The sequence below is a fragment of the Rhinolophus sinicus genome, linkage group LG05 (genome assembly GCF_036562045.2).
Source record: "Rhinolophus sinicus isolate RSC01 linkage group LG05, ASM3656204v1, whole genome shotgun sequence".
Taxonomy (NCBI): domain Eukaryota; kingdom Metazoa; phylum Chordata; class Mammalia; order Chiroptera; family Rhinolophidae; genus Rhinolophus; species Rhinolophus sinicus.
In genome coordinates this window covers 98,272,319-98,285,750 of record NC_133755.1, presented here as the reverse complement: position 1 = coordinate 98,285,750, position 13,432 = coordinate 98,272,319, and the positions used below count along the sequence as shown (strand labels likewise).

Sequence of the window (13,432 nt, the reverse complement as noted above, 5' to 3'; positions counted from 1 at the left end):
GTAAGTTTTACTCGTCACTCTCATGAGCTCCTCCTCAAGTGTATGTTCTCAACGTGGTTTTAACTCTACCCTCTCCATTCCTTGTCTTTGAGAAATTTCAAACGGGGAGTGCCTGGGAGGCATGGAGAAGGATCTTAGACATGGATTTCTGTGGGTTAGATGGGTGTCCATTCTGGAATGCTCACATGAGAGGTCTTAAACACATTCCCACTTTAGATTTCCTGCTTTGCATCTAGCACTGGTACTTTTGCTCACAGTGTTTTCTTGTATTGCGAGGTAGTAACGAGCAGGTTACTACATGTTGTTGTCCAGGAAAGGAAAGTGAAACTCTGAGAAATTAAGTGACTTCATGTGGGCCACGTGGTAGTCTGACGACTGCTGTCTTGCTCCCGTCCCCCACCCTTCTTGCCCTTTAGAAGCTGAGTCCAGACCCATTGTATTCGTTATCTGTTGCTGTATAGCAATTTACCCTGAGAATTAGTGGTTTAAAACAACTATCTCCCAGTTTCTATGGGTCAGGTGTCTGGGTATGGCTTAGCTGCGTCCTCTGCTGTAGGGTCTCTGATGAGGCGGCAGTCCAGATGTTGGCAGTGCTGGGGTCTCATCTGAAGGCTGGACTGGGGAACGATCTACTTCTAAGCTCATTTACGTGATTGTCAACAGCATTCAGTCCCTTCCCATGTGGGCCTCTGAAAAGACTAGCTCACAACATGGCAACTTGCTTCATCAAGACATGGGAGCCAGAGAGGCAATGAAAAAGTTTTCTCCCAAGATAAAAGTCACGTCTTTTTGCATTTGTAAACTAATCACAGGACTGACATCCTCTCAAATTGCTATATTCTACTTGTTAGAAGCAAGTCATTCAAGGAGAGGGGGTTATACCAGGCTGTGAACACCAGCTTATGGCAGGGGGGTGGGGTCGGGCGGGGTGCGGTGGTGTCTTTGGAGGCCATTTGGAGTCTGCCTGCCACACTCATCTATCTAGTTGCCTTCTCAACATCTCCATTGTGATATCCTATGGACACTTCAAACTCATTTTATCCAAAACTAACTTATATCCAACATATTCTCCTGCTCTTGCTCCCAACCTATTTCTCCTTCAATATTCCCTGTCTTGATAAATGACGCTACCGTCCCCTCAAAACCTGGGAGTCCTCCTGCCATCTCTTTGAATGCCTCACCGTTAGTTAGCTAGTCCTGTCGATTCTAACTACTAAATATTTATCTGACCCACCTACCTCTCTATATTTCCACTGCTAACCTCCCATTTAATCTGTTACCATTTACTACCTCTACTACTAGAATAATTTCCTCTTCAGCATTCCTTGCTTCTATTCTTAACCCCTGTCTATTCCAGTCTGAAGGAATTATTCTAAACACGTGAATCTAATTGTCTAAAACCACTTGAGCCAAATATTCTTTGTGTCCCCCACTGCCCCATCACTGTCCTCTTGTCCCACCTGACTTCAGTGTGGTCTTCCATTTTGTGTCACCACCAGCCTTGCACGGCAAGGACACACGGAAGACTCAAGCAAGGTGCCTTCTATGCAGTTCCTTAGAAGGTCCCCAGCAGTACTGAGCCCCAGTTGCCCACCTTGATATCAGCTCAGCAATGCATCCTTTCATGGATTTCACACCCCTCTGTTCCCAGTTTTCCTGGCTTCCTAGTATCCCCTCCCAAATAAACTACCTGCATCTAAATCCTTGCCTCAGGCTCTGCTTTCAGGGGAACCCAAACTAAGACAGTTTCCAATGTCTTCCTGTCAGTTTTAAGGGCAAGCCCTAATTTTTAACAGGACCAACGAATTGCTGCCTCATTCAGCCTCCGCCTGTTTTCTTCAGCTGTATCTCCTATCACTCCCCCCTGACCTGTTTTGTTCTGGCCACTATGGCCTTTCAGCTTCTTGAACTCCCCAAATACTTTTCTGCCCCAAACCTTCACATGATATTCCCTTTCCCACGCCTACTACCAGACTAAATTCTACTCATCATTCAGGTTTTGGTTAACATACCACTTCACTAGAGGAATGTTCCCTGCTACCCCAGACTAGATTGGGTCGCCTTGAAGTCCACACTCAGTGCCCTGTACGTTTCCTTCCTAGCACTCAGGACAGGAACCGATTAATTACCGGCCTTCCTGCTGTGATGTCAGTTTGAGGGATGTCTCACCCATCATGTATCTCTAGTGCCTGACAAAGCCTCTGCCACATAGGAGGGGCTAAGTAATATTTGGGGCATGAATAAAGGAATTGGTCACTCAACCAGATGACAATGTGACATCAGGGGCAGAGTGTCAGAGTGAGGTGGAGAGATGAAAGTTGGTCTGTTATTAGCCAGCAGTGAGACCTGAGGAAAATCGCGTCCCTTCCGTTGCTGAGTTTCCTCACTTGTCCCATCTATTTTACACAAGACAGTGTGACTGAAGTGCCATGAAAGCTGTCACCTTGAGACTTGGATTTCTGGTTAGCTAATAGAGTTCTCTTTCTCCCCTCAGGCTCTATACCGGGGATTGGCTAACTTTTCCCGTAAAGAGCCAGACAGTAAATATTTTAGGCTTTGCAAGCCATACGGTCCCCATCACAGTGCAACTCAGCTGCTGTCCTGTGAAAGCAGTCGTAGACCGTATATAAACGAATGAGTGTGTTTGTATTCCAGTAAAACTTCATTTATGGAAACTGAAATTTGAATGTCAGGTAATTTTCACATGTCACAGAATATTCTTCTTTTGGATTATTTTTTTCCAACGATTTAAAAATATAAATGCCATCTTAGCTCACGGGCTTTTCCAAAACAGATGGTGGGGTAGAGTTGGCCCATGGGCCATAGTTTGCCAGTCCCTGTGCTGGCGGGTCTAGAACTGTGGTGTCTAACGCTTAGCAAGTAACCATATGTAGCATTCAAATGCAAATTGAATTAAAAATTCAGTGCCTATGTTCTACCAGATACATTCCAAATGCTCAGGAGCCACATGTGTCTAGTGGCTACCATACCGGACAGTACAGAATAGTTCCACCCAAACAGAAAATTCTTTTGGACAGCTCTTGTCTAGATAAAATGAGAAGGAGAGATTTCCCTTCAGGGCAAGGTTACCTAGTTAGAGCAAGATAGCAGGCTAGGCCTCTTCTCACTGCCCTGTACCACCTCTGCTGGACAACTTGGTGACATCGGATTGATGATACCGCTAGATTTAAAAATAAATGCTGTTTTGGATAGTATAATATTTAATTAGAAATCGAAACCAACTTTAAACACTATTCGTTAGGTTCAGAATGAAAACATTTTTGAAAAATAAAGTTTGGCCTGTTCCTGGGAATAAGCATACTATTTGTTTCTCTCTTCTCTTTTAGAATGAAAAGAAAGTTTTATTCCTGGGAGGAATGCATGAACCTTCGGGAAGTTAAGGTATTTATTAATACAATAGGGAATAATTTGTGTGTGGGTGATTAAAATAGCTTTATACATGCTTAGATGTATAGTTGATATAGTCATTCTGTTTGAATTGTTTCACTGATGCCAAAAATGGGGCAAATGATAACATTATGCAGCTAATAGCTCAAAGAAGATTGCTATGTTATTATGTTGGTAAATATACTTTTTTAAAATCTTGATATATTACTATTAACTAAACCACAGAATTCTTCAGATTTCAGTAGTTTCCCACTAATGTCCTTTTTCTTTCAAATAGTAATGAAATACAAATAACATGAAATTGACCATCTTACCAATTTTTAAGCATACACAGTTAAGTGGGATTAACTACATTCATACTGTTGTACAACCATCACCACCATCTATCTCTAGAACTCTTTTCATCTTGCAAAACTGGAACTCTGTACTCATTAAACAATAACTCCCTATGACCCCCACCGCCCCAGCCCCTGGCAACCACCATTCTACTTTCTATCTCTATGAGTTTGTTCCTCTTGGTACCTCATATAAGTGAAATCATACAGTACAGGCATACCTCGTTTTATTGTAATAGCTCCACAGATATTGCATTTTTTTTACAAATTGAAGGCAATAACCTCAACTTACTTTATCGCAATACTTGCTTTATTTCAGTGGTCTGGAACCAAACCCGCCGTACCTCCGAGGCATGCCTGTATTTGTCTTTTTGTGACTGGCTTATTTCATTTGGCATAATGTCTTCAAGGTCCATCCATGTTGTAGCATGTGTCAGAATTTCCTTTCTTTTTAAGGCAAATCATATTCCATTGGATGGATATTTCACATTTTGCTTATTCATTCATCCAGTGATGGACACTTGGGTTGCTCCCACCTTTTGGCTATTGTGAACCTTACCATTTTGTTAAACTCTTCATTTCTACTGGTTCCTTCTCTTCCATCTATGAATGTTCCTGCCATTGTCTCTAATCAACCTCAGCCCTCTCTCCCCTGGAGCTTCCACCCCTATCTTTTCCTTACCTTATCTTCCAAACTTCTCCCTTTGCCATCATTTCCCCGCCTACCATTGACTTTCCACTTGAGTCAGGCATCTCCCTCTGCAAGTCTACTGAAGCTCCTCCCTAAAAGTCACTGATTGCCGTATCTAGGATCATTTTCTCAGGTGCTTTCTTGCTTGCAGTGTTGGGTGCTGTTGACCACTTCTTCCGCTCCCCTCCCAGGGCTGTGTGACTCTGCTTTTGCCCCGCTGTCCTATGTCTTTCTTGCCTTTTACCAACTCTTCTATGGTTCACCCCTTACATATCGGGGATTTCTTGCATTCTGTTCTGAGCAATTTTTTCTTTGCTCTGACTCTACTCCTGAGTAATGTCATTCGTTCCCCTTGCTTCAGCAGTCTCATCAAATCTTTTACCTTTCTTATATAGTAGACCAGGGGTTGACAAATGCCACATCCTGTTTTTGTAAGTAAAATTTTGTTGGAACACAGCCATGTCCATTTGTTTGTATATTGTCTATGGCTGATTTCATCCTACACTGGCAAAGTTAAATCATTGCAGCAGAGACCATGTGACCTGGAAAGCCTAAAATATTTACTCTGTCCCTTTACAGAAAAATTTGCTGACCCCCTGCTTCAGGCCCCTCTATCCAACTGCTTACTGGATATCAGTACCTGAATTTTCTAGAATGTCTGTGTCTCCCAACACTCATATTTTCTCCCCCTTCTGTTAATTATCATTTGCCCATTTACCCAGAAACCACAGCTCATTGCAGGAGGCCTGTGTGATCCCACTTTCCACAAGTCCATCCTGTGTGCTGCTGCCAGCAACATCTCCGTGACATTCAGCTGTTCATACACTGCCTACCGTTTATCGAGAGGTTATTATGGACCAGGTAGCATCCTCAGCACTACCTGATGAGGAAAATGTTAGTGTCATGCCTTTGCTGATGAGAACAACTGAGGCTCAGACTCAGTGACTTGTTTGAGGTAAACACAGTTCTAAGCTGTAAAGCTTGGTTTTAAACCCAAGTTTCTCAGAGTCTTCAGTGGGTATCCACCTGGCATCCAAACAGTGTCTTCCCTGACCACTTCTCCAGTTAAAAGTTTTTCAGATGAGCTTCCTTCAGAACCAAACTGGGACAGTTCTGATTCCTCAGACATAGAGTTTACAATGTCACTCTTACACCCTTACCTGTGAGCGTTTCCCTCCTGACACACCTGTCCCTCACACTGAGTTTGTCGAGGTGTTACTCTTTCTTCAGGTCACATTTTAAATGATCCTAACCCCTGAGGCTTCAGTAATTACTCTGAAACATCCCTGATGTTCTTGTCTCTGCCATTCCTCTGACCCTTAATACAATCCTCCTCATTCTGTTACATGTATTTTGTCATCATGTCCTCGCTTCCTGATTAAGTTGTTTGCCACTTAAGGGCAGACACTGTCTCTTATGCCCAGCGTATCCTCAGGGCCCAGTAGTACATTGTACAGCAGGTCCTCAAATAATATCGTTTCATTGAACGTCTTTTCGTTACGACATTGATGAGATGCCTTGGGGACTTAACTCTTGTTTATTATCAATCCGCCCATGGTAAACTTGGTTTCATTACGTGTCGTTTCACTGCAGTTCTAAGAACCCATCGATGATGCTGTGTGAGCACTTACTGTAGTTTTAATAGTTAAGAATCTTCATTCGTGGAGATAAAGAGTCCCCTTTCGGACTGCTGATCCAGGTTGAATTTGCTACTTCTGTGTTTCTGCTTTGATATAGCTGTTCTGCCTCTTCTTCTCCTTTGTGAACCTTTCCTGAGCCAAAATACGATGCCCTCTTTAGGGAAATATATCTCTGTACAATGAGTCACATGAAATCCTTCACACAAAGTTGATTGTTTTTATATTAAACTAATACAGACTTTAACTTGCTCAACAAGCCTCACTTAGACACAAGAGCTGTGAGCCACTCTTAGACTTGGGCCAGTAATTCAAGTTCAAAACCCACTTCAGGCTAAGAGCAGAAGGTACCTTGCTCTTTGCCTAGAATTCTCTTCTTGAAAAGCTTTAAAACTGACTTCATTGTCCTCTGAACAAATTTGCTGCTTGTCCACTGGACATCACAGCCATTGCTTGGGATGCATTGTAAGCAAACAAGCAGAAAAGATGGCTGTAGTCCCTGAGAGTCCAGCGAATATTACTTACAAGGTAAGCAATGTCTGTGTTTGTCACTCATGGAGAACCAAGAATCCGACCCAACTAAAAGAAGTCATCAGCCCAGTTGGGTCATTCTAGAAGGATCTGGCCATTTGGCCAAAACAGCTGAGTATTTCCTGCCAGAGAGGCATTTTGGCAAGAGCTCACTTGCCTTTCAAGGAAGAGACTCCAGAAGAGTCTTACGTACTTGATTCTCATTCCCTGGCCATATTCCTCTCTCTTCCCAGCTGCTCGAAGTAATTTGATCGTATTATACATTCTCAAGCTCTGCTTCCTGGGGTAACTTCCTGTTGAGTGTCCTTCCAGATTTGGATCCTTCCCTTCAGATATTGTGTGTGTGTGTTTGTGTGTGTGTTTTAAAAAGGGATGTTCTTTTAAGGAAATTCAAAGATAAAAGAGGGCTTTGCGATTGATTATTACTGGACTCACTTCTCTGTGAAGAAGAGGCTCTTTGAGTTGAAGGGCTCATCCCACTGGCCAGAGTGAGCTTTTGCAGCTTCCTGGAAGGAAGGAGTCTATTGCATTCCAGTCAGCTAGTGAGCCACCCAGCAGTGGGGTGTCTGTGATTGTCGTACATGGACGAAATAGGACTGCTGCTCACTAATACAAAAGCATACTTGTTCCCCATCTCCAGAAAATAGTTTACGCGTGGCTGTCCTCATGTGTATGTCCCAGGAAGATATGCGCAAGGATGGACAACCAGATGGTCACGCACCATTTCTGAGTCACCCTCTTGTTCCTTGTGCCTGACTTTTCTGCCTTTGCTGTTCTTGAGAGCAGAGCTGTTTCTCCCATCTCCCCTAGGGGATCTTTCCAATGAGATGTTTCCTCCTTCTTCTCCTTCAGAACTCACCTTGTGAGGAGTGCTGTGTGAAAATTAAGAGAATCAGCTTATCTGCCTCTGTCTATTGGAGCAATTCCCTTTTCAAAGTGTCTACACACTGTTGGCTGGAGATCTCACCCCAAAGCATCTGCCTTCTCCAGTGCTAGAGCAATCAAAGCCTCCGCTCGCAATTGAGTCCCACAGTGTGAATTCTGTCATCTGGAGGGACTGCCCCTCAAATAGCCCTGGCCCATTGCCTGCTGTTCGCAGCAGCCAGGAATACCAGTTATGGTCAGATACTTCCCTACTAGTCAGTTAATCAAGATAGTTTTTCCATGTAAAGTTACTATCAATGTCAATTTCATAGAAATACTGTTTACGAGGTTGTCAATGGAATATCAATTGTGGCATTTCGGTGGCTTTCTTCCTACGTACACATGGGATTACTTTTCTTTTTCAGCAATAGTTTTTCTCTAATTTTTTGTGTTTTTCTTCCATGCCTTTCAGTCCTTAAAGAAGCTCAACCATGCCAATGTAGTAAAATTAAAAGAAGTTATCAGGGAAAATGATCATCTTTATTTTATCTTCGAGTACATGAAGGAAAATCTTTACCAGCTCATTAAAGAAAGGTACAGTTTAGTTTTCATGATCTTAGAAATAAATATTGCAAAGTGGACACGTTTTCTTTCTGCTTTTTTTTTTTTTTTTGCAGTCATATTACTTAGGCTTCACTGGTTAAAGCTACCCATGAGATAAGGGGCCTGACCACATTCCTGTTTTGGGGGCCTTACGATAGCTTCATAGAAGCTACTTTCAGTTAAGCTGTTGTCATGTTTTACTGGGTTATTCACCCAAAGAAGCTCAGAGGTTTAACAGATACTCTGCAGTTCTCCATTCCCACAAGGACACATGGGCAGAGCAATTACAAGTCAAGAGTGTAACAGCTTCACTCATTTTTGAGACCTCCATCGAAAACTTCTAGGTTTATTTCAGTTCCTTTGTTTCTAGGTTTATTTCAGCTTGCTTGCTGGGCAGAGGAAACTAATAAGACACCTCCTTTCTATGGTAATTTTGAACTTCAAAAGTGAACCATGTAGAATCTCTTGGGCACGTTTTTTTTCCTATGTCTTCTTTATAAAGATTATTTCAATCATAGACTCTTAGAAGTTACATTTTCTTGGTGGCAAAAGTAAATGCCATTTGTAGCATCCCTCTGAGTGATTTCAGTGAACAAATATCACCTTTGTTGTCAGTAACAGCAGTGAAGCAGTGTGGTTTACCCAACTAGGAGAAAAATGGTACTATCCGCTGTATGTCATAAGGTCTCAAATTTTTCCCGTTAAAACTTTTTAAAGTTTGAGTTTATGTTATGGAGAGAGGAGATTTTGATGTGATATATTAGAGGGAATTTTTTTTTGGGGGGTGGGGGGTTATTATAAAATGATTAGTTATTCCTTCTTTGTAACATAACTAAATATATTTGGTCTTTATAAGGTAGCGCTCTTGTATCGATAAATGGTTGTTTTTCTTTGGTCTTTAATATCAAAGGATCTGGTCAAGTTAACATATGAGAAACGTTTTCGTAAATTCTTACTATATAACCAAAAGAACATGAAAACAGGATCTGTTTTCGTATGTAAGTCTAGATTTATAATGTTATTTCCTCCTCTGCCCCATACAGAAAAGGGTTGTTTCCTGAGTCTGCTATAAGGAATATCATGTACCAGATATTGCAAGGACTTGCATTTATTCACAAACACGGTAGGTGATTTATAGTATCATGCTTCTGAATAGCAGTGAAATGTTGTCATCAGGCAGATGATGTAGGAAACATCATTGTCTTTTGTGACTGGCGGCCAGATAAGGCTGAAGAGTTGAGAGGCTTCCAGTGCATTTTGGAATCCGTTGTCTTCCATAACTTGATTTCTGAATTTCCTTCATTATTTTTCATGTCTGCATGGTCTTATTCTTTAGGCTTTAATATTAAGCTTGTTAGTTAACAGATCTAAAAATTATCCCTGGCCATTAACTGGTGTCTGAATGAGAAACCTAAGATTAGAATTCAGAGAAGTGTTTCACCTATTCTGTTTAACCCACTAACATTAATTCATGGTGGCTTCTCATTTTCCTAATGTAGTTATATTTCAGTTTGTTCAAAAGAGTGAAGAAATAGTCTAACAAGATTTATGCAACACAAGAGAATTAAATGAATTTAAAATTAGCAAAGAACGCAAAAGGCAAAGGCAGAACAAGGTATGGCTCTAGCCAGGGGTGAGGCTAACCCACAAAAGGCACGTCTGCATGTTTTATTTAAGTAGAAGAAGCAGCCTACAGATTTGATTCAGAGCTTTCTTTCTTCCAATGCAATTTATGAAACGTGACTGATTACAGCCTTCATAGTTGCCCGTAGGTAAAAACAGTTCAGTTTACCAGGAGGAGCACAACGGTTCTTAGTACCGAGACGAGAGCGGTTTCTCTTACGGATGCTTGTAGAGGGGACGGTATGTAATGTGACTTCCTAGTAAACACAGTGACAGGTTATAGGGCAGTTGCATGTCACATCCCTCAATATAGGCCAATTATATCACCTGATCAGAGAACACAGTTCTACTGAGGCCCTCGTATGATTCATGCTGGGCCTGGTTAGCCCAAGGAAAGATTTAGAGTATCTAAAGAAATGAATGGCCACATACCCTTCAGGAAATCCTCTGTCAGTATTGTTCTTCTTAGCTGAGCTTTTGAAAGATACTGAGTAGCAACGAGTTTGAGGTTGTATTTTCCGGCCAGTACCTGGAGCATTACTTGTCTCTGTTACTAACTGGACGCAGACCCAGCTGGGGTTGGATCGATAACCGTCTCATGAACACAGAGCCACGGGATGGATGTGTTTGCCAATGGAGCCAGGAGGCCCCTCAGGAGGTCATTTGAGGCCACTTTAATAGATAGACAGATGGGCAAAGCAGCTGATCTTGCACAGGCAGAAATCTACTCACTCCCAATCTAAGGATGTCTTTGCCATTGCAAATATTATACCAATAAATGTTTCATTACCCAATAAGGACAACTGGTGGAAGCCCTTTGGTAATACAGTCAGTTCAGATTTGCCACAAACTGGCAGTGAGTAGAAAAGACATTGTGCCACAGTCTGTGGCATGGTACATCTGCTCTTTAACTGCGGTGTAGCTCCTCATCGTTAGAGACTAAATGAAACATAAACAACAGACAGAGGCTGTCGGCAAATTCTTATCAGCCTCAGGCAGATGCTGAATAATCAGCGAGTGAGATGCAAGACTGAGTCAATTGTGAACCAATTTTAGTGAAAAGCTTTTAGTAAAAGGTATGTGTGATTCTGCTGGCATTGACAGAACTAGCACGTTATCCTTTAGTCACCAGAATTCACATGGGATGGTATGAATTTTGCAAATCATGAAAAGCTTCTGGCAAGACCTTAGGGACAACTAGGAGGAGAAGGGTCACTTAATAGCCTGAAGATCCCAGGGAAAAGAAATGATGAGAAATCAAAGAAATTTTCAAAAGAGAAAGGTCAAGCAGAATGTTTTCAAATAGGGACCAGTCATAGTGTCTCAGTTACTCGGGCTATTTGCTCAGTGCTGGAAACTGAGTGGGGGACCTAAAAGAAAGTTAATATTCTTTGGCTTTCTCTTCTTTTTCTTTATGCTGCCTTTCATGAGACTCAGATATTTGTTGCCAGAAGGAACATGTAGCCTTTTATCCAGATCCTAATTCCACCAAATGAATATATATTCATACAGGTATCCTTATACAAGTGCATAGACATCTCTACATGTACACATATCCACATGCACATGTACCTACGTACTCTCCCCACATACACACACCCATGCATGTGCACACACCATATATATTTGTATCCAATAATAACCCATATACTATTGTGTTAAAACAGCTCTTTGGGACTCTGCACTGTCAGTTTCCCTCTCATGCCTTAAGCAGACGGATTGTGTGTGGAAACATTGCAAGGGAAGCTGTTCATGGAGAAGGTCAGACCACCTTTACGTTTATAACCCCTGTACCATTGCTGTTACCAGAGGTTCTTGTCGACACTTTCCCCAGATATCAAATGCCCCGTTCTTGTTTTCACTTAATAACGTTTTGTCCCTCACCTTGTTTATTTCCTCACCAGTCTCTCAGGTAGAAAGGATAGATGGTATCTGTTCTTCCCAAAGGAGAGGAAACTGAAGTTCAAAGAGGTGGGAAGACCTGCCACAGGCCCCATGGCAATAAAGTAGGGAGAGCAGAGATGACCTCAGATATCTGTGCTCGTTTGCCAGCTTCACTAGAAAAACCTGTCTGTTAAAGTGAACCAGAGAGTAAGAGGCGAAGAAAATACTGATAATAACTGTAGGCGGGGTGGATGTTAATTGTGTAGGTCCTATCTCATTTTCCTTGATAAATGATGTTTGGAAACTTCTTGATAGTTTTTGTGTAATATTGGCTTGACTTTGGTTAAGTGCGCATGGAACTCCATATCAGTCCTTTCCTCTGGTCGTGGGAAAAAAAACCAAAAATGTAAAGCACATCACGGGTTTGTCTTGTGAGATTCAGGCTGTTCTCTGCAAGCTCGTGCTCACTGTAAAGAGGTACGTTCTGTCCCCGGGGGGCAGACTCCTTTGAGAAGGGACGACAGCACTGCAGGTAGTTGCTATGGCCGCAGTTCATGCCACTGAACGCTTTCCTCGCACAGGGAATGCAAACACCATTCTGCTAGGCGCTGATTGAGCAAGGCCAAAGCATATGTACTTTGCAGGAATTAAATAATTAATGCAAACTGTGTTTCATCCTTACAAATATCCATGGCACACTTATCAAAAATGTTGGGAGAGCAATGTTTTGTCCCAAGGAGTAGTTCTCCGCGTCTGTTTCACCACTGTCTTCCTGTGCATGACCTTGAGTCAGCCTCTGGCCTTTGTGTTGCTATCCTTGTGGCCTTCTTGATTAAAACATTGTAGGTTTAAATTCAGTAACATCTGTGAAATTACAACTTCCATAGCAGGAAGGTGTGCTGCATAAATTCATAGTGGTTAAGTATTCCCTCGTTATTCCCATATAGTCATATCAGGTTCATCATTAACAGAATGTAGCAGAGGGAGGAAAGCCTTATTTGTGGCCTGATGTTTTCCTTACCACCTGATGTTTTCGTTCTTAATGAAAAGTAAGCACAACACATTTTCTGCCAGGATGAAAGAGAAAATCCCTCTGTTATTCGACTGGCCCGAGGTACCCTGAAATTAAATTGAGGGGCTGTTCCTGAATTCTGAAAGCCAAACAGTTTTGAACAGGAAGGTTCTTATCTTAACAGCACTTTGCTGTTGCGTGATCTCTGAATGACCCAGCTGTAAGGGTTTGTTTTGCATTGTGCATCAGAAGTGCTGAGGAAGAAGTGGACTCTTGTTACAAGCCCCGGTGCACACATCAGGAAAACGTGGACCCACCCAGGAATCACATCAGAGCCCAGTGCCACCTCCTCACAGGTGGTGGGGCACAGTACTAGCCTTATGAGCCTTTGTTCTTATCTGCAAAAATGGAGCCATGTCTGCCTGTTCACTTTACCAGGTCCTTGGGAAGAGAAAATGAGAGGACTCGTATATCTAAAAATGACAAGCTCTTTCAAGGTGCCAATGTGCCAGGCAGTGCTCTAAAAGCTTTACAAACATTAACATTGAATCCTGCAAAACAACCCCACAAGGTAGATGCTACTATTTCCCCATTTTACAGATGAGGAAAGTGAGGCATGGAGAGGTTAAGTGATTTGCCAGCCAGTGAACAGAATTGAGATTTAAAATCGGGCAGTCTGGTTGATCTGCACACTTAACCACCATGCAGTGTTGCCACTCATATGGAAATAGTAACGTTCTGTTAAAATAGAGATGAACAGTATATGTGCATAACATGAGTAAGGGTCTTATACTTTTCATTACCAAAGAATAGAACTCATGGGTATAAGGCGAATCATAACTAC

The 13,432-nt window shown here is 42.1% G+C and overlaps 1 protein-coding gene across 2 annotated transcripts in view; it reads left to right on the top strand.

Moving 5' to 3' along the window:
- The window catches only part of CILK1 (ciliogenesis associated kinase 1), a 34,693-nt gene that overhangs the window by 138 nt on the left and 21,123 nt on the right, over window positions 1-13,432 (top strand). For both annotated transcript variants that reach the window (XM_019734666.2, XM_074333078.1), the window contains exons 2-4: window positions 3,348-3,402; window positions 7,939-8,060; window positions 9,113-9,192. In XM_019734666.2, coding sequence (XP_019590225.2) covers window positions 3,348-3,402; window positions 7,939-8,060; window positions 9,113-9,192 — 257 coding nt within the window. The remainder of the gene's footprint in view (window positions 1-3,347; window positions 3,403-7,938; window positions 8,061-9,112; window positions 9,193-13,432) is intronic.